This window comes from Saccopteryx bilineata, chromosome 3 (genome assembly GCF_036850765.1).
Source record: "Saccopteryx bilineata isolate mSacBil1 chromosome 3, mSacBil1_pri_phased_curated, whole genome shotgun sequence".
Lineage (NCBI taxonomy): Eukaryota > Metazoa > Chordata > Mammalia > Chiroptera > Emballonuridae > Saccopteryx > Saccopteryx bilineata.
In genome coordinates this window covers 85,389,118-85,410,860 of record NC_089492.1, presented here as the reverse complement: position 1 = coordinate 85,410,860, position 21,743 = coordinate 85,389,118, and the positions used below count along the sequence as shown (strand labels likewise).

The following is a 21,743-nucleotide window of genomic DNA, read 5'->3' as shown; positions in this document are numbered from 1 at the left end:
TGTGAGCTTCCTCTGAGGCCCAGACCCTGCCATGCCAGGGTCCTTGTTCACAGGGACACTGCTAGTTCTAGAAGCTGGAAAGGTGCAGGTAGAAGAGGCCAAGGTGGAATCCATCTCCTATATTGGGGGATTATGTGGGGCAGCACAAGGGAGCCCACACTGCGCATGCACCATGCACAAGGAGCATCCCAAAGGCCAGTTACTTTTAGCCTAAAGTGCAGCAATGCAGGAGTACAGATGTGTGTGTGGGTGTGGAGACAAATCACCACCCCATTTACTCCTAATCTTCCCCCCAACTCCTTTCCTGGGCTGGGGTTAGGGAGGGGAAGAGACTGACTTTTAAACTGAACTGGAATTTAATAACCAAAAGGGAGAAAGCAATGGCCTCTACCCAGAATGTCACCAGAGCAAAGTAAGAAGTTGTGAGCAGTTATTGGGACAAAACAAAATCTTTTCACGTTTGTGTCCCACTAAATTCAGACAGTTTATTAAGCCATTTCCTTTAGTTTAGCATCAACTGGGCAAAAGCAGTGTTAGAAAAAAGAGAAGCTGGATGAAAGGAGGTCTGGAGAGAGAGTATGAGGGGATTGAGGGAGAAGTGCAGAAGAGAAAGGGAAAAGGTGAAAGAAGGGAGAAAAGCGGAGAGAAAATCACATGTGAAACCCCGAGAAGAGGGAGAGGTAAAGGAAAAGAAGAGACAGAGAGGACCACATATATTCTTGCTTAAGTCAGAGGCCACATCCTCCAGCGACCAGCAGTCTGAAGTGTAAGATACCGATGTCCTCTGAAATTCTGAATGACCACTTTCACAGTTTTATAGATGCCTTTACTCTTACACCTCAGAAGCTCTCACTCCAAGTCAAGTGGTCATGGGGCCCAATGGATGGCAGTTAACTGATAAGCTCTGAAGAAGGTAACAAAGCAAAGTCACCCTGTGGGCATGATGAAATCAAAGTAGGTCAGATTTGGGGCCTCAATGACATCACCTTAAGGATCTACAAACTCCTGGAATGGCACGCACTGAGTTAGTGACACATGAGTTACTGGGGCCACGATGGTCCTGCTGAAGTGTCTTACTTGGCCAGCAGGCTCATGAGGTAGGTTGAGGTGTTGGTGTCTAGTCTCAGGGGAGGCACTGTGACGTAGGCGGCCGCATGGGACCAGTCCTGATGGTAGTAGTGTAAGCCTGTCAGCGTGGCATGCGCAGTGGTGGTCTCGGCCAGCACAACCTTCCCTGGAAGAAGGAGAAGGGTCAAGCCATAACTAGGAAGCCATTGAACCTGAGAGATCATTGGTCTGGGCTTTTTATGACAGGTGATGGAGGTGAAGTCAGAGAGAGAAAGGGACATGCTTAAGCTCCCTCAGGTGTCTGAGGGACAGCTGGGTTCAAGGTCTGAGTGCTTCCTATCCCCACGCTGACTCCAGGCAAGGGGGACAGAGGGCAAAGCTACCGAGGCAAGGCAGCACCAATGCCGCTTCAAGCAGAGCTTGGCTGGAGTACAGTGCGGCAGGGTGCTGACAGGAGGGTGTAGGGCTGTGAACACCACACAAAGGGCAGTCTGGACCGTTTTCTGGACACACAGGAGGTATGAGGGCTCTTGGGAGAATCGCCGGGGCGGGATCCGTAGCAGGGGCTGGAGGGCAGGGAGACGGAGGTGGGACTGTCAGGGGACAGAACGGTGGAAAGGCTAGAAGCCCTTGCTCCTGCTTTACATCCCCAGGTTTATGACCATGACTTTGTTTCTCCTGCTTCCAGGACCTCATGGCACCCTGAGCCAGGCTGGCACTATAAGTACGTACAAAGCCTTCAGGAGTTGCCAGGTGCTCAGCAACAGGAGTCACAGCAGGTGCCCAGGGCTCGTACATAGCACTGCAGGTGGCTGTACGGGAAGTTGGGCCCACAAGCTGTTATTCCTCTAGGGATGTCCCAGACATCCCCGGAAATGTCCATTGGAACTGGTCCAGGATTTCATGTTAGTTACCAAAGCAACCACTAGTAAATCCCAAGAGGCCAAAAAGATACCAATTAATGAGTCAACTGAAAACTTGAAAATTTTTGCCAGACTCAGAAGTGACAGACACTTCTAGAAAGCTGTTATACATATAAATGTACAGAGGAACAGTCTGATCCTAATGGGCCAAACCTAGGCTAGAGCCGGGTGCTACTGGGGAAGACAGGTGGAGTGGAGGAAGGGCTGGTGCAGGGCCGGGCCTCAGGAGCCGGGGCCGCAGAGCGCGGAGCGGGTGGTCCCACCACAAGTGCCCTGTCCACCCAGCTCAGGGACTCACCTTGCATCTTAGCAGTAGCAATGACATCACCGGCCGAGATGCTGGACACATTGACCAAGTAGATTGGACAGTGAGTCTAAACATGAAAACATGGTGGGAAAGAGACAGCATCAACCCCATAAACCTAACAAGCACCTGCATCACCCCAGCCAGATCAGGCCTGGCCCTGGCCCCTCCGGCTATCTTGCTCAGCCCCACCCTCAGAGTGCCAGTCTCACGCTATGGGTGCAGGACTGGCAACCGGAACACAAGCTGCAGGAGAAGTGCATGGATAAGGAGAGGCAAGCAGCGCCTGCCACCTGCACCCAACAGGGGAACGTGGGGCGAGATGTCGAGAGCTGAGCCTCACCTTTTTCACCAATGACAAAAGGCTATTTATAACCTAAAACATTTTACGACGATTTTAATTTCATGTTCAGGAATGTGATGACTTAAGAGACAGTTGTAGATTATACTCCATATTTAAAATTACAATGCCTGCCCTCTGAGGGCTGCTTTATCAGTACACAGAGTTCAGAGTCTATGCCAGACAGGACCAATCTACAGTCGACACCTGGATTGTAATGTTGATTTAGCTTTTCTTCTAAGGAGCTGTGACCATGATCCCTGGCTTAACGTCTCCAGGCATATGTTGGAGCTAAAAAACATGTTGGAGCTAAAAAACAAGGAGCTTGCCCTTTGGTTATTCAGATCTTTCCTTATTCTGGGGTAACTTTCCATCAGGAAGTAATTGATAACATGATTGTTATGACAGAAAAATAATGTCTTTAGCCTGCCCCCAGACTTATAAGCTGCTAATGGGAGGCTGTGTTTTCCCAAAGGTAATTCTGATGCCTTCCTTGCTTATCAAATTAGGACAGAGTTTAGGAGCTGGCCCGATGTTTGATTACTTGGCACAAGTTTGCTAATTCTGAGATCGGCTGGGCTTCCATTGCTCGGTCTCCCCCTGGTATTATTCCTGACAGCACACCCTTGAGCTTATACCCTTCCTGGTAGCCAGGGTCTTCTCTGAGGAGAGGGTCTCAAGCATTAGCGCCCCTGGAATCATCAGCGGGCTTGTTAAAGCACAGATGGCTGGGCATCACCCCAGTTTCTGATTCAGTGGGTCTCCATGGGCCCCAGGATTTGCACTTCCATGTTCCTATCTCTAACGAGCAATGCTGCGGCTGCTGGTCCAGCGGCCGCACTTAGAACACTGGTGCTCGAGAGGAGGTCACTTAGATTCTCTGAACAAACCAAACCAATGATGTTAGAAAAGGAAGTGGCCTTCATACGGTGCCCTGCTGTTTAGAAAGTGCTTCTCCTTCCCTGACTCCTTTGATTCTCAAAAGCACCTGGGAAAAGTGAGTGAAATTATAATTCTAATTTTAGGGAATAAAATAGTATATCAGGGTGGTTGAGTGACTTGCATATGATTGAAAGCTTGTATTTAATAAAGGCCCTGTATCTCTTGGTGGGTCCCACCACCATGTGAGTCAATACCCCAACCCTGAGAGGGCTTTGCCCTGAACCACACCCAGAAAAGGTTACGAGTGGCCCAGAGGCAGATTTAGATTGTGGTTCTCTAAGCAAAGTGTCCACCTATTCCTTTACCAGCAGCACATCCCAGGGGCAGCGAGGGTCTGTGGTGTCCAACCTCGCACTGCCTCCCTGGAGCCTTTCCCACGTGAGTAATGAAGCCAGGCTCAGTGGGGTGGAATGGAGAGGGGCTGGCCAGGGGGCCCCAGCCAGGTCTGTGGGAGTAACAGCATTCATTCAGCGGTGGTGGGCTCTTATGAGCCAGGCATGACGCTGGCACCCAGAGCAGAATGGGACTCCACTGTACAGGTTGGTTTCTGATCTGAAATCTGTGAATGGACTTAGGGCAAGCTGGGGAAGAGGGGTCTACTTACCCTGTTTGCAATGGTGATAACTCGGTGAGTGGCTTCAGCTTCCAGCTGTTAGAAACAAAGGGCAGGAGGGAAACAAGCTTCACCATCTTCCCCAAGCAAGCCCACATATGCCCGAGGTCCACCTCATAGCAAGCTTGCCGGACTGTCTGATACAGCCAGAGGGGCTAACTGCACCCACAGGTTGGCTTAGCACCAAGCTCCAACCGTGTCTGCTCACCCTGTGAGAACCCTAGGACTTGGCATACCAGGCACACCTTGCTGGATGTCACTTAGGGCTTGATTAAAAGGCCACAAAACAAAAGCAAATGAAAACCTGGAGTTATATCACTCCCTGTTTTCTAGTGTATTCTCTCCACAGCCTCCTCTGCATTGTAGCAGAGGAGCAATACTGATTGATTTCAAGCTGGAAATGAAACCAGATCATGGTTTCTGAACCTCAGTATTATTGACATTTTGGGTCAGATAACTCCTTGTGGTAGGGAGCTGTCTGGGGACGATGGGATCTTAGATCGTACTAGATGCCAGGAACATCCCACCCCTCACTTGAGATAATCAAAAATATCTCTTAGATATTGCCAGATGTCTTCTGGGGAGTAAAATCACCCCTGGCGCAGACCCAGGACCCTCCCCTTTAACCAACAGATGAGGATGATGGCAATTTTTGCTATTGCTACCACTACAGTCAAAGCTTTGCCCTTCTGCTCAGATAACTCAACAAAGGCCACTCCTGTGCTCACCCCCACCCATCCCAGTTCTCAAGGCACGGTATTTACTTTGCTGAATCTGGTGCATCTTTCTGGACCAATTCTTAGGTGTCAAAACAGGAGCTCTATTGAAGGACTCTGACAGGGGCAGGCCCGTAGTGGTGGTGGGGGAGTAAGGCAGGGCCCCACCTCCACACTCACCCACCGTGGGCCGACTTGGTTCCTATCTGATGGAAATACTATCTCACTCTGTCTCCAGTTCCTCATCCTTCAAGGCCTCCCCGTCAGTCCCTCGTGGATATCCAACCACCACTCTGTCCTTAAGGCTTTGAAGAAATGGAAATAGCTTTCCCCTCACAAATGGCCAGGGATGCCTGAGCAGGGTCATAGGGCAAGAAGGCATTATTTGTCTAATGTGCTCTCTCTAGAGCAGAATTCTTTATCAGGGGGACCCTGGGGGATTTATATTGACGTCCTGCAAAACTATACAAGCGTGGAACCAGAGGCAGAGGGAGAGCAGGGCTCTCAATTAGCATCTCAGTGAGTAATAAGGTAACAAGGGGGAAAGAACATGGGCCTCTTGTTTCGGTGGGAAGAGGCCACAGTTTCCCTCAGATACTCAAAGGGATCTCATCCCTCAAACACTGAGTCACTGGCTTATAGTCTGAAATTTCTTCGAACATCTGCTTAAACACACCATTTTAGCCTCTCTTTTAAATCCTGATTCAATTTTGGGTAAAGCGACCCCTGGTGTGCTCACTGTCTCCCTCGGACCCTCGCAATCAGAGTCAAAGGAGGTCAAGTCGGCCTCAGCCTGGAGGAAGGGTTCCCCGAGAAGCCTCCGCGTGGGAGCTTCATCCACGGAGAAAGTGATACAATACAACTTATACATTTTTTGGTGTCTCTTCTGTCCTAAAGAGTCTGTGTCAGGAAAAAAGTTGACAAAGGACACACAGGAGTCTTCCTCACCTCTTCTGGACGACTGATCTCAATTCCTTCTGGGCCTGTGATACCCAAATCTAGAGCCTCCTTAGCACCCTGAATAGTAGCAAAAAAAAAAAAGAAAATTGAGAGAATCATACAGATACAAAAAAATACTGAACCCAAGGGACAGTAAAATATGCTGGACACAGCCCAACCTAGGGCTTGCTCTCCTCTCAGATCTGTAACACTCATCCTCTGAAGAGGGCAGAGTAAGTACAGGACTCCCTTTCAGGAAGGCTCTCCCAAGTCTCACTTCATAATAATGGAAAATATCTCAATTAAACAAAAAGATTTAGAAAATATCCTGTTTGAAATATAGTTCCATAACCAGAGAGCAGGCCTGGGATACCAAAGACCAGAACTCTTTATTGATCTGAATGTCGGAATTTCCATGCTGGCAATCTCATTAAAATATTTTCTTAGAGCTGTTCCAAATTCCTTTGCTACAATGGAATTTAAATACAGCATTAGAATTAAGACATCACGTAAGACTTAGAAACCCTTCTGGACTATAAAAGGAGATTTGTTTTTTATAGACAGCAGAAAAGTTGGAAATTTCTGTCAAAGGTTTTTCATCTGGGGTGTTCATATCTCACTTTCTTTTACAACTTGTTTTGTTTGAACGTGTGGGATAGAAACGAGTGGTCAGGAATCAGCCTGAGAACTGCCTCTATCGGCGCCCTGCCCCCCTCCCTTCCCCCACATTCTCTACAGCCTTGCCTCGGCCACGAGCTCCCCATTTTCAGCATGGACTCGGGCTATCGCCCCGATGTCTTTGCAGGCGTGCAACACTTGGTACAGCTCACTGTCCCGAAGCATATACAAGTCCTTGTAGGTCATGAACATCTGAAACGAGTTGACACCCTTCTCTCTCACCAGGGTCTCCATTTCTGCTTTCACCTGAAGAGTAAAATGCAAAGGCAGTGCCACATGAGAACGGCTGTTTGAGAGGTTGACTGGCGGATGCTGGCTGGGCTGGAGGGGATGTGGCTCAGTCGAGAAGTCACCATATGACCTCCCACAACGAGAAGTCACCATATGACCTCCCACAACGTCACAGCAACTCCCTTCCCTCCCACCTCCCAGGCCATTGTGAGCAAGTGAATGAAGATGTACTTTTAAAATTTTCCCCAAGCATGACACAAATATGGGAACTGTACTGTTATATTCTAGGCGTGTTTCTCCTACCACAAAAGCTCATCCTGTGTTTCTGACTCAAATCAGCTTACTGGTAAATGCACTAACAAATTTTATTCCTATGGCCTATTCCCCCCAAATGGAAGTGGTGTTACAAAAAAAGGCACAGTAATGCCAAAAATTCAGAGGAAAATCTAACCCTGGGTAAAATCTAATTTAGGAACAAAGCTATGTGAATAAGGAGATTTGTCCAGCATTATTTATAGTAGGACACAAGGGAAGCAACACTGGTGTGACGAGAAGAAAGTAAATTGAGGTTCATCTGTTTGACAGTCTTAGGTGGCCGATGCAATGGTGGTCATGAAGACCATGCAGTCAAATAGAAATGCTCACCTTTCAACAAATGAGTTACTATGAAAAAAGCACATATAAAATAAAGATTGGAAGAAAATAAGCTAAATAACAAATATTGATTGTGAGCCCTGGCCAGTTGGTTCAGTGGTAGAGTGTCAGCCCAGCATGTGGAAGTCCCGGGTTAGATTCCCAGTCAGGGCACACAGGAGAAGTGACCATCTGCTTCTCTACCCTCCTCCTTTCTCTCTCTCTCTTTCCCTTTTCCCCTCCCACAGCCACGGCTCAGTTGGTTCAAGTGCACTGGCCCCAGACGGGAGTTGCTGGATAGATCCCAGTCAGGGCACATGCTGGAGTCTGTCTCTCTATCTCCCCTCCTCTCACTCGGAAAAGAAGGAATAATAATAATAATAATAATAATAATAATAATAATATAAATTAAAAAGCACAAATATTGATTGTATTGGGGTGACCAGATTATGGTTCTTTTTTCTTTTCTAATTTAAAAATCTATAAATAGGGAAAAAATTTAATCATTAGAAAAAATGAATTTAAAATTCCAGATGCATGAAAGTTCTCACAACCTGCAAGCATGGCGGGCCTGGCGTCACTGTTGCTGAGACTTTGACTGGGCCCTCTGTTCTGGGCCAACACTGGGAGAGGGAATAGAGAAAGCCTTGGGTGTAGAGGTCGCCCATCCAGGACGGTGTCTAAAATGGACAAAACCCCCATCTAAATTAAGGGATGGTTGACATTCAGTGTGTCTGCACCTTTAATCTGGTACCAGGAGTGGAGGTGCTCATGGAGGGAGGTTTTGGGCTCCAAGGCGTTCCAAAAGCACCAGGTTGAGAATAATGAAGGGATTCACACCCGAGGGCAGAAATATAGTCATGGTTTTTTGGGGTTTTTTTTTGTATTTTTCTGAAGTTGGAAATGGGGAGGCAGTCAGACAGACTCCCGCATGCGCCCGACCGGGATCCACCCGGCACGCCCACCAGGGGGCGACGCTCTGCCCATCCGGGGCGTTGCTCTGTTGCAACCAGAGCCATTCTAGCACCTGAGGCAGAGGCCATAGAGCCATCGCCCGGGCCAACTTTGCCCCAACAGAGCCTTGGCTGCGGGAGGGGAAGAGAGAGACAGAGAGGAAGGAGAGGGGGAGGGGTGGAGAAGCAGATGGGTGCTTCTCCTGTGTGCCCTGGCTGGGAATCGAACCCGGGACTCCTGCACACCAGGCTGACGCTCTACCACTGAGCCAACCGGCCAGGGCCAGTCATGTTTTTAATTACCATCTCAGAAAGGAGTCAGGCCCTTTAAACTAGGGACCACAGCTAAAGAACTGAAAAAATTTCTTAATGCTTGTTATCTCTTATGACTGCACCCAAGTACTGACACATGATGATTACTAAATAACTGATGAAAGAACGAATATCCAGGTTGCTTCCCTGGGGTGCTAAGTAGTAAAACTCCAGAAATGAAGCAAAGTTTCCATGCCCATATGTCTGCAAAGGGAGGGGAGTGAGCGCCGGCCCGGGGCCCCGGGTAGCAGGACAACAGTAGCTGGGGCCCTGGGGCACAGGCTGCACTGAGAAAGGGCGCAGTGGGAGCAAGCCCCAGCCACACACCAGGAGCAGCCTCAGGGCTCTCAGGGCAGGAGTGGGGTCCCTGTAGGAAAGAAGTATCTAGTTCATTCAAACCAGACAGCACTGACCTAGGACAGGACTCTTCATCCCAAGACCTCAGCTCACTGTTGTCATTCTCAACTCAAAAACAATAAGACCCTTGGAGTCCGACCGTTGCTAAATTAGCAGGTGGCAGAGGTACCTAACGTTAAGTACCAGGAGATGCTGAAGGCCTCGGGGCCAGAGCAAGGGGCCAGCGCTCCCCAGGCCTCCCGCCCTAGACCCACCTACTATCTTATGGAACCAGAAATGTTTGATCTTTTGGCATTTGATGGAGTTGGGATGGTGGTAGGAGGGGTGTCCCACACCTGCAGGGGAGTACCACATCCCAGCTGGCTCCCACCAAATAGTCCCTCTGCCTACAAGAGCATTTGTTCTTCAGGACTCACTGTTACCTTGGGTGCCCACCAGGTGATCCCCACATGGAGGGCGTAGTCACAGCAGACCTTTGGGTCGGCCAGACCCCGGCACTTCTCGTAGGCATCAACGAGGGAGGTCTCCTTGTCAGGCAGGACGTGGCCGATGATCATGGTTGTCCCTCCAACTAGTGCTGCCTGAGGAAGCCGGGAAAAGCAGTCTCGTCACATATGTTCCCGCACCCAAGTCTCTGACAGGGGGAGGCATGGGGTCCTCAGGTGGACCTGCAGGACAACCACAGACCCTAGCTCCCAAGAGACTGTGAGGCTCAAATGCACAATGTCTGTGACACTGTAAGCTGTCTGAAGCCACAGGGTCAGTGTGTAACCGTCATTGCTGTGGAGCCAGCATACAAACCAGCTTCTTCTTCATCATGGGTTGCAGCTCGGCGCTTTGGAAAACCACTGAGTGTGTTACTCAATCCTCAGGCCAACCCCTATTTCCCAATTAGAAGATCCCCTCCCACAATTTTTGGCCAATTTGAATATACAGATGACACAATCAAATAGCTACAATAATGTGACATCATATATGATATAATACAAATGCTGATCAAGTATTTATAATATTTATTAGTTTAGTTGCACAAATATATTTAAATCATAATAAATAACATGTTAATTTGAATATGTTGTTTTGTTTTATTCTCTCGCATTTCATAAAACAATCCTATTCAAAGTTTCATATGCATCTTCAACATCAGGGTCTGTCTTCAGTTTACTAAACATATTGACTTTATGTCCCTCTATCTGTTTGAGGTAGAGCACTTCTTAGGTCCCTATATAATTTATCAGTGAAAAATTATCCTATTCATAACCTCCACAACATATCACTTTAAAAGAAATATCTTTTAAAAGCCTTATTTGCAATCACAAAGTATACTTCCAGGAATAATTACTACATCTGCATAAAAGATCTCCCACTCCCCCCATACACACACACATACCCTTTTTAAAACCAAATTTGGTCAGGCGAGTTCAGTGAACTTTCAAAACCGGTACTGACCAAAGGCTGTTCCAGGATAATGTGTTGTTCCCAAACAAAACTTTATTACAATTAAAATCATTGAGATAGGACTTCATAATATGAGAGACTTTGTGAGGGCTCTGATGATATAACGTGACTCTCTTTTTCTCTGATGAGTAAAAAGTTCTTCTATTTGGGTCCTTACAGAGATTTAGAGTCAGACCCAAGTTTCAGCCCCCACTCTGCCACCTCCCAACTGGATACCCTCAGCCAGGTTACTTAACCGCTCTGAGATGCAGATTCTTTACCTAGATGATGGGTATAGCTTCCTTCCTGGATAGTTGTGAAAGTCAAGTGAAGCATCACTTACAAAACAGACTCTGTAAAGTCTTGTCTGGGGGTGTGTTTAATCATTCAGAACTTAGCTGGGTTTTTTTTTTGTTGTTTGTTTTTTTTGTGTTTTTTTTTTACAGAGAGAGAGAGAGAGTCAAAGAGAGGGATAGACAGATAGGAACGGAGAGAGATGAGAAGCATTAATCATCAGTTTTTTGTTGCGACACCTTAGTTGTTCATTGATTGCTTTCTCATATGTGTCTTGACCGCGGGCCTTCAGCAGACTGAGTGACCTCTTGCTTGAGCCAGTGACCTTGGGTCCAAGCTGGTGAGCTTTGCTCAAACCAGATGAGCCTGCACTCAAGCTGGTGACCTCGGGTTCTTGAACCTGGGTCTTTGGCATCCCAGTCCGATATTCTATCCACTGCGCCACCGCCTGGTCAGGCTAGCTGTTTTGTCTCTGTTTTCTGTCAGAGAGGCAAACAGCACAATGAAATCATCTTAAAGATTTCATTCTCTCTGCAATTAAACCCTTAATCACAAATCAGAAATATTGCTGGGAAAGTAAGGATCCAAAAGAAAATTAGCTCAGCGACCAAACAACAATTAAAATGAAATTTTTGCAACATTGATTTTCCATGCTGATTGTGGTGGACCTGTTGTCATGGGAAACCCAGGTGCCTGACTTCTTGCATAGCTTCAAGCGACCACTAGAGGGTGCAGTTCTGCAGTACACATGGAGAAAGTGTGGCGGGCAGAAGGGAAAAGCAGCAGATTGTAGCTTTACTAGCAGGCTTCTATTTCTGATTTAGCTGGATTGTGCCAGGTTGATTCATCCTCACAGAGGGTGGTTGTACTCTATGTATTTTGTCCTGAAATGCATTTCTTGCTTTTACACGTGGACATGGGGGTGTCTGATATATTGGGATTTTACACACTACCAAACTGTTTCTTTCCTGTGGTTCCAGACTGCTTTCCGTTGCACACTCCCACCCCCACCCCAGTGTGATGGTAGCCTTGATAGAAAAGAGGGAACCTGGAAACAAGTGTGATAAGACTGTCCTTAAAATCTGTGGGTCCGAACTTGGTCCACGTACCACATCTTTAAATAGTTAAGTTACAGATCTAGCCAACACACTATTACACAGAATACAGTCTGTCCTCCTACTTGGACAAGCATATTATTATAATGACCAAGGTCAGGCCTGAATTTACAATTCTCAGAGACAACTGCAGTTCTGAATTACACTGTAAGGGATGCTGGCCTTTGGCCTCCGCACCTGCCCCCAGCCCACACCCCCCACCCATGATTTTATTCATCCTGCAGTCAACAGGTCTCAGCTCTTCTCAACCCCTGCAAATCCTGCCTTTGGGTCTAGGTGGGCACATGCTGGGGGTCTGGCCTCCAGGAGGACCAATTCAGGTTTGTGTAGAACCTGGAAGAGCTCGGGTCCTCCAGGGAATTCCAGGGACCCAGGGTATAGCCTGGGGGGACAGCGCGCTCTGGGCAGACATAACCCCTCTTGCCTGGTCTAAGAATGGTCACTAAAAGGGTTCTGGAAGGAATCGGGAGCATCAGATGGTGGTCCTGACTTCCCCACTTACTTTTGTAATCCAGGGGCAACTGCGCCTGCTCCGCACCTCACTAGGGCCAGAGAGGATCAGATGGAAATGGACAGCAGAGCATCTATCCACATGCTGGGAGGGTGCACAGAAATATCGGGAATAATTATTTCTGCTGTTATCCAGGCCACAAACTAAGAGTTAATGGAATCAGCAAATACACCTCCAGTAGCATGTTTGAGCACTTGTATACTCTCAGGCAAGAGACTCACAGAGCTGGCTTTTTACATATGTACAGTTTCTACCCACGGGATGAATGCTGACAAGCTCAGTCTCCTTGGGAATGTGATAGCACAGAAGTGACAGTCCTTTTTACTGTCATCCCCACAGAACAGCCCTATAGACATCAACAGCTGAGCATGACTCAATCCTGTTCCTCATACTTTCAAAAGGATTATGTTTAGGAATACATGACTGCTGAATGTTCATACTGTTTTTATGCAAAAATGGCATTGATTAGACAAGCCGGAGAAGATTTTCAATGGAAGTCAACTGAAATGATGTTCATGGAAGCTAACTAAGTCAAAACATGGAAAAGGGTGATGTTATATCAGGATGGGTGAAGAAGGCAGAATTCAATATGTGTGTCCAAGATGCTTGGAACTATGTTTAAACACCCCCCCCAAAGAAAAAAAAAATAGAATATGCCAAAACATTAACAATGACCATTTTTGAGTGATGAAACTAAGTAATTTATTTTCTGAAATTTATTTAATAGAATATTAATTTTTAAATATTTAATATTAAATTTTAAAATATTTAATAAACTTTTATAATACACATTTTAAAGTAAATTTAGAAGAAACTGAAACTAAATTTAGTTAACCATGCTTATATGTTTAAAATACTTTTCTTTTAAAGTTGTAAAATGTTTCAACCATATAGTAACAGTACAGAAAACAAAACAACACATATCCATCCACAAGGCCACTAGTCAAGTAAAACAGAGGTCAACATTTTTACTGCATTTACCTTACATACTTTCTTTATTTTTTTTTATTTTTATTTTTTTGTATTTTTCTGAAGCTGGAAACGGGGAGAGACAGTCGGACAGACTCCCGCATGCGCCCGACCGGGATCCACCCGGCATGCCCACCAGGGGGCGATGCTCTGCCCCTCCGGGGCATCACTCTGCCGGGACCAGAGCCACTCTAGCGCCTGGGGCAGAGGCCAAGGAGCCATCCCCAGCGCCCGGACCATCTTTGCTCCAATGGAGCCTTGGCTGCGGGAGGGGAAGAGAGAGGCAGAGAGGAAGGGGGGGTGGTGGAGAAGCAAATGGGCGCCTCTCCTATGTGCCCTGGCCGGGAATCGAACCCGGGTCCCCCGCACGCCAGGCCGACACTCTACCGCTGAGCCAACCGGCCAGGGCACCTTACATACTTTCTTTAAAAAAAAAAAAAAGAAATGAAATATTCCTAGTATGACTGAAGTCCACTACCCTATTCCCATGCCTTTCCCTTGAGGCTGATAAAAATTTTTCCAATCCATGTTTTATGTTTTTACTATATTTGTTTTATAAATTTAAAAAACATATGCAATAGTATTGTATTGTCCATATCCTTTTGTGACTTGCTTTTTTAATTCAACATCATTACAATTTATTTATGTAGATTTATTTCACTCATTTTATTTTACTTTTTAAAACTATTGATTTTAGAGAGGGAGGAAGGGGGGGAGAGAGAGGGAGAGAAATATCGATCTGTTCCTGTATGTGTCCTGACCCGGGATCGAACCTGCAGTTTTTGTGTATCGGGATGATGCTCAAACCAACCAAGCTATCCAGCTAGGGCTCATTCATTTTAACTCATTGTATGAACACTCCTCCAGGTATGTATTCATTTTTGAGTTTGTGACATTTACTGCTACACACAGTGCTTAAACATTCTCTTCAAAAATTTTTTTTTAATTTCTTGACTTAGAGAGAGAAACATCAATTTGCTGTTCTACTTATTTTTGCATTCACTGGTTGATTAGGTGCCCTGACTGGGAATTAATTGAACCTGCAACCATGGTGTATAGCAGGGGTCCCCAAACTACGGCCGGCGGGCCACATGCGGCCCCCTGAGGCCATTTATCCGCCCCGCCGCACTTCTGGAAGGGTACCTCTTTCAGTGGTGGTCAGTGAGAGGAGCATAGTTCCCATTGAAATATTGGTCAGTTTGTTGATTTAAATTTACTTGTTCTTTATTTTAAATATTGTATTTGTTCCCGTTTTGTTTTTTTACTTTAAAATAAGATATGTGCAGTGTGCATAGGAATTTGTTCATAGTTTTTTTTATAGTCCGGCCCTCCAACGATCTGAGAGACAGTGAACTGGCCCCCTGTGTAAAAAGTTTGGGGACCCCTGGTGTATAGGGACAATGTTCTAACCAACTGAGCTAGCTGGCCAGGGCTGTAACTTTCTCAAGTACACAGGAGTGGTTCCAAATTCAGAGCTATGTTGGCAGGAAGTGGAATTGCAGCTTCATGGCACATGCACATCTCCAATTATACCGGCCATGGTCTTGGAACAGCGAGCTAACTCACTAGGGCCTCCTGAGCCTGGTGGCTGACCAGAATGACCCATTCACCCACCCAACCTGTTAATGTTTTTTCACACAAACTGCTGTCCAGCCCAGCATTCCCTATTGTGTCTGTGGTATTCATTTTTATTGTGAATGTGGGACTTGACATTTCTCACTATTAAGCTAATATGGACATTAGGACCATTTGTTTAACCAACAAACATAGCATCATTATACACATTCAGCAGGAAAGGAAGCACAATTTTACCATTTCAAAGGGTTCCTTTATTTTGTTTTTGATATTTATGATGTACTGCTGGCTAAATCTAGATTTATTTGACACCCAGTAATATTGTCTCTATTTCCTCCCTAAGAAAACTTAATATACTTAATGGTAAATTCATTTTATGACATAGTTTCCAGGCACATACTTAGCAGGAACCTGTACTGAATGCAGCCTGAACGTGTTACAAACTCCATCTTTATGCTCTGGAAGCTATCAGACCCACTGTGGGATACACAGGGTCTCCATGGTGACTGTGGATCTGCTCACAAGTTGGAAAGAAATTCCACATATGATGTACATGCTGATATCATGATGTCGGAGAAAACAATGTAATGACTCTTCCCAGCTTTCTCACAACAAAGATCTCTGGAGTCTCTCTCCTACCATCTTCTATACCAGGGGTCCCCAAACTACGGCCCCCTGAGGCCATTTATCCTGCCCCCGCCGCACTTCCGGAAGGGCCACCTCTTTCATTGGTGGTCAGTGAGAGAAGCATAGTTCCCACTGAAATACTGGTCAGTTTGTTGATTTAAATCTACTTGTTCTTTATTTTAAATATTGTATTTGTTCCCGTTTTGCTTTTTTTACTTTAAAATAAGATATGTGCAGTGTGCATAGGGATTTGTTCATGGTTTTTTTTATAGTCCAGCCCTCCAACGGTCTGAGGGTCAGTGAACTGGCCCCCTGTGTAAAAAGTTTGGGGACCCCTGTTCTACACTGTTGCAGCTCCCGTTGTTTGCGGAGTTCCCAGCAGCAGTGGTATTTCTCTTTATATCCCACTGCACCCCATCCTCCCCAAAAGAAAAAGGTTTGGTTCTCTTGCTCCAAGGCCAAGAACCAATAGGTTAAGGCACAAAGTTTGCGCTGTGCTGTTGAGAGGGCACTGGGGCCAGAACTAACCCGTGGGGTATTTCACTGGGGTTGGGGGAGGGCCTTCCTGGAGCACATTCTCATACTTGTGCACAGAAAAGGGGTGTGTTTGGGGAAAGGTGATTGCAATTAGAAAAGCAGGATCTGCTACCACGCAGATGTATATGTTAAGGGCAACTTGGTCTCTAAAGAGGGAGCACCAGAGCGCTGGGAGCAGACTAACAAATAATGGACAGGCTTTGCAAACTAAGTGCCATGCAAACATTTATGAATGCTTCTGGAAAAGCCATCATTTGTTCAGATGAATCTACTTCCCTTGGAATTCCTGAACCACTTCATTTTCTTTTCACATTAAAATTATCTTCCATCTTCAAAAAAATATAAACAGCTCAGTGGTTTTTTTCTTGCTCTGAGTAATGTCCTTTACCTTCAGGGGTCTGTTGGCTCCTTACTGACCCTCTGGAAAGCCAGTGTTTTGTGTGTGTGTGTGTGTGTGTGTGTGTGTGTGTGAGAGAGAGAGAGAGAGACAGAGAGAGAGAGAGATAAAGAGATAGGAAGGGAGAGAGATCAGAAGCATCAACTTGTAGTTGTAGCACTTTAGTTGTTCATTGATTGCTTCTCATATGGGCCTTGTTCAGGGGTTCCAGCTGAGCCAGTGACCCCTTGCTCAAGTCAGCATCCATAGGCTTCAAGCCAGTGACCTCAGGCTCAACCTGGTGAGCCTTGCTCAAACCAGATGAGCCTGTTCTCAAGCTGGCGACCTTGAGTACAGATGAGCCTGTACTCAAGCTGGAGGACCTAGGTCCTCTGTGTCCCAGTCTGACACTATCCACTGCACCACCGCCTGGTCAGGCTCCAACATTTTCTTGATCTATTATATAATTTGCAGCCGTGTTTAACTCATTCTGCAGCTGACTTGTTTTCTCCAAATTGTGCATTTGCAACTCATGAACCCCTAAACTTCCTTTTACTTTCCACTCTTAGGGTACATAGCCTCTACCACATCATCCAGGGCAAGGTCCTGACCTGGCAATGCCCCCACTGTAAGCATTACCATTTCTAAAACTCACAGTTCTTCACTCTTTGAACTTTCTACAGAGGAAACAGGCAACATTTAACCCACAATACACTTTGAGGAAGGGACATTTTCCCGCACTTACTCTTCCTGTCATTTAAAGGCACATTATATATTTAAAGGCAAAATAGCATAGTGGCAAGAATCAGACTTTAAGGCTGGCAGAATTAGGTTTAAATCCCACCTCCATCACTTCTTTGCTGTAAGACCTTGGGCAAGCTATTTAATCTCTTTGAGCTTCATTTCCTGACTTGTAAAATGGGATAATAATACATTCCTCATCACGTTACTACGAGAATTGAAGGAGGTAATGCACATAAAGCCTGCACGTGGTAGGAGCCTGACAAATACTAGTGACTTATAGTACTATGATGACACAGCTAATAAATAAGCATAATTTGTAGGTAGCACCAATGGCTGGCTGTTATGTGTATCGAATGCTCCAGAAGCAGCGAGAAATGTAAGCACCTTAAGGGAGCTTAAGAGCCTGGTTAGCAAACAGGACAAGAAACATGTTCCTTTTTATAGAAACGACTTCAAAATAAAGTGAGAGCACAAGGCATCCAAGATAATAGTCCTCGATGATGATGGCAGCCTCAAGTTCAAAGGAAGAGCAGAGGAGGGGCAGGACACCTTAGGACAGGCAGGCCGAGAGCTAAGTGGTGGGTATGATTGACACAGTGGGCTAGGACAGGAGGTGGGAGAGTCGGGGGCACAGCTGCAGGATGAGAACAGACCTGCTGGGTTTTGGTCGAGGCAGGTTAGGATCAAACTGTGTGAAACCTGATGAACCTGGATTCCATCCGGTTGGCAAAGTTGAGCAAACTGTGCCTCACCAAGGCACATATGAGAAAGCAATCAATGAACAACTAAGGAGGCGACGGTCACGAGGGGGCTCAGGGAGTGTGGGGTTTAGAAGGACTCTGGCCACACCCATCCCTGGACACATCATCAGTAGTCACAGTAGGCTTCCAGGCAGAGGAAGATGTGAGAATCCCTTTGGAGCATTAGTTGTGGAACACAAGCTCAGCTGCAGGGCTGAAATGATGGGCCTGAATCCCAGGGAGAGACAGAGGGACATGTGTGAAACCCATTTCTTGGAAGAAGCAAGGTTTGATGACAGAAGACGAGGTAATATAAATAATGGGGGAAGATTGGCCAGGTGGTGGCTCAGTGGATAGATCATTGGACTGAGATGCACAGAACTCAGGTTTGAAACCCCAAGGTCACTGGCTTGAGCGCAGGGTCACTGGCTTGAGCGTGGGATCATAGACATGACCCCATGGTTGCTGGCTTGGGCCCAAGGTCATTGGCTTGGGCAACGGGTCATTCACTCTGCTGTAGCCCCCCCCCCCCCCCGTCAAGGCACATATGAGAAAGCAATCAATGAACAACTAAGGCGTCGCAACAAAGAATTGATGCTTCCTCATCTCCCTTCCTGTCTGTCTGTCCCTGTCTCTGTCAAAAAAAAAAAAAAAAGAGGAAAGTTTTATGCTTGTGCGACTGAAAAAAATAGTATTGGGAGAGAAACAATCAAATTTAGGAGGAAAGCCTGACCAAGTGGTGGCGCAGTGGGTAGAGTGTCGAACTAGGATGCTGAGGACCCAGGTTCGAGACCCCGAGGTTGCCAGCTTGAGCTCAGGCTCATCTGGTTCGAGCAAAAGCTCACCAGTTTGGACCCAAGGTCGCTGGCTCAAGTGAGGGGTTACTCGGTCTGCTGAAGGCCCATGGTCAAGGCACATATGAGAAAGCAATCAATGAATAACTAAGGTGTTGCAATGTGCAACGAAAAACTAATGACTGATGCTTCTCATCTCTCCGTTCCTGTCTGTCTATCCCTGTCTGTCCCTCACTCTGACTTTCTCTCTGTCTCTGTAAAAAAATTTAAAAAAAATTAGGAGGAAAGAAAATTATTAGGCATCTTAAGATAGAGCTGATTGGCCCTGGCCAGTTGGCTCAGTGGTAGAGTGTCGGCCTGGTGTGCGGGAGTCCGGATTCGATTCCTGGTCAGGGCACACAGGAGAAGCGCCCATCTGCTTCTCCACCACTCCCCCTCTCCTTCCTCTCTGTCTCTCTCTTCCCCTCCCGCAGCCAAGGCTCCATTGGAGCAAAGTTTGCCCGGGCGCTGAGGATGGCTCTGTGGCCTCTGCCTCAGGCACTAGAATGGCTCTGATTGCGGCAGAGCGATACCCCAGATGGGCAGAGCATCGCCCCCTGGTGGGCATGCCGGGTGGATCTCGGTCGGACGCATGCAGGAGTCTGTCTGACTGCCTCCCCGTTTCCAACCTCAGAAAAATACAAAAAAAAAAAAGAAAAATAAAGAAAAAAAGATAGAGCTGATTGAGGGACATTCAAGTGGAGATGACAATCGCTAATTATAACTGACATTCACTGAGTACTTATTCTGTGCATGTTCAATTTTCACAACAGCCCTGTACAATAGATGCATTATTATATCTATTCTTCTGATGAGGAATCTGAGAGTTGATATTCATATCTATTAGGCTGGGAGGGACACCTCTCCCCATCCATTCAAGAGGGGGGTGAATAAGGAAAGATGATCGGAGGGGGCCTAGAGGAGACATATGGGTACTCAGTCCCTTGTTCCCAAACTTCTTAACAAAACAGGAAGTAATGTTAATATCCTGGAGGTTTGGGGGAAATCAGGAGTGTTGCTCTGAGCCCAGATGAGGTCTGGGAAAACCGTACAGGAGAGGCACTACAGAATCAATAAAAGAGGGCTGGAGTGTACATGCTGTTGTAATGGGCCAATTCTATAAAACCTGGAGCAGAGGCAGAGAACGCAGGCTGGGTGCTGAGGGAGTATGAACCACGGGTGGGGGTGGTCGACAAAGGGCTCCAGTGGAGGTCCAGCATAGCCAAAAAATGGGGATGGGTCCCAGGGCAGGCCCAGAGTTTGGCTGGGGCTTAGAGCAATACTTGCATTTTAAGTTAGCTAGAAGTGTAGTCTGGTCTCTGATATATGGAGGCAGGAGGCGCTGGTGGGAGAAGCCTGAACTCCGGAGCCTAGAGACCTGGATACAAGTTCTGGCTGTATCACTGCAGTCCGGCGCTCTTGGGTGAGTGAGCATTGGCTTGGGGGGATGGCGTGCCATTCCCAGGAGGGTTCCCTGGGAGAGAAATGGGGTTCTGGTGGATGTGTTGAGTTTGGAGGTAGACATACACAGAGCTGTCTAGGCTGCAGCTATACATATAAGAGTCATCAGTCCAGATTAGGTAGAGAGGTAGGTAAAAGGAGAAGAGATTGGGATAGGACACTGAGAGGCAGCCACATTGGGAGGATTAAGGAAGATAAAACCAGGAAGAAACTGGGAAAGACCAGCCAAGAGGTAGGAGGAAGGCCAGGCTTGATGGGGTTACAGAAGCCAAGCAAACCCTCCTAACAAGGCAAGAAACTCTGGCTCATTGGCTCCCAGAAGAGGCGAGCTGTTCTAGAGTTAAAGTGCAGGTCCTCCCAGGAAACCCAAGGACCCCTTCCCTACAGGAGAATAACCCAGGACAGCTCTGGGTCTCAGGGACAGTGAGCATATGTGCTCAGAAAGCCCTGATTGAAGCCCGCCTGCCCACACCCAACTGGCAGACCCTGGGTGCCAACCACACTACGAGCAGCCGCACTCCGAGAAGTGAGGAAGGTCTGAGCTCTGAGCTTCGTGCGAAGTCCCTGTTGCCCCTCCTCCCTTCAGCCTCATCAATAAAGAGCAGGCCCTGCTGCCATGCTGCACGGAGCAGCTGGGTCATGCAGGGGTCACAAGAGCTCCTGTCCCCTTTCCCTCTGTCACAAATTCCAAAATACAAATAGGAGCTGGCTCTCTCGTGGCTGCTTAAGCAGCAGCTCAGGCTGCTGGAGACAGAACTCCTGCCCAGCCGAGAAAGGCTAATTTCAGAGGCCCCACAGGGAAGGATGGCTCCTGGGATCCAGGAAGCTCACCCTGGGAGGGGCCGAGGTGGCAGGGGAGTCACCCTCACTGCAGAAACTTTTGGATGAATCTAGACCCACAGGCAATCTTCTGGAGGGCTGCAAACCCGCCCAAGGGCCTGTTCCCTTTCTCCCTCATTGCATGAAGGCTCCAGTATGTGTCATTTGCATAGCACCTTACCTCTCTCATCTAATTTTCGCAAACACCATGTATGACACATGTTTCATCATCTCATTTCAGAGATGAGTTGAGATTAGGACCTAGGAATTTTTACTCCAAATCCCATACTCTTCTATAATACTGAGAACAGATCAGATACTGCAAATAGTAACTAAAGCACAAAACCTCACAGCCTGAGGGGATCCCACCCCAGCTCCGGGGTCTCCCAGAGGGTGTACTTAAAATAGAAAACTGATAAGGAAGTATATGCATCAGCATTCCTCATTTTGGAACTAGAAATACATGAATGCCAACTGATGGGAGAAATGTTAAACATGCATGGTTTTTACTGTGAGACTTAAAGTACGTTTCCATGCTTATGACAGTCTCTTTAAACTGGAATAAATTGTGTTCATTCCCAGACATGGCAGACTTGAATGTCCCCGGACACTAAAGCTGCCTGTAGCAAAAAGTGACACTCTTCTCACAGAAGCCAGGGGGCCACTGTGGCAGTGAACTCCTGTGCTGAACTCACT

The 21,743-nt window shown here is 46.9% G+C and overlaps 1 protein-coding gene across 2 annotated transcripts in view; it reads right to left on the bottom strand.

The window, feature by feature from the left end:
• DPYSL5 (dihydropyrimidinase like 5) overlaps positions 1 to 21,743 on the bottom strand; it is a 97,331-nt gene that overhangs the window by 19,736 nt on the left and 55,852 nt on the right. For both annotated transcript variants that reach the window (XM_066266715.1, XM_066266716.1), the window contains 6 exons: positions 9,432 to 9,590; positions 6,590 to 6,769; positions 5,855 to 5,923; positions 4,182 to 4,226; positions 2,290 to 2,365; positions 1,078 to 1,234 (listed from right to left, as the gene is read on the bottom strand). In XM_066266715.1, the coding sequence (XP_066122812.1) occupies positions 1,078 to 1,234; positions 2,290 to 2,365; positions 4,182 to 4,226; positions 5,855 to 5,923; positions 6,590 to 6,769; positions 9,432 to 9,590 (686 nt within the window). The remainder of the gene's footprint in view (positions 1 to 1,077; positions 1,235 to 2,289; positions 2,366 to 4,181; positions 4,227 to 5,854; positions 5,924 to 6,589; positions 6,770 to 9,431; positions 9,591 to 21,743) is intronic.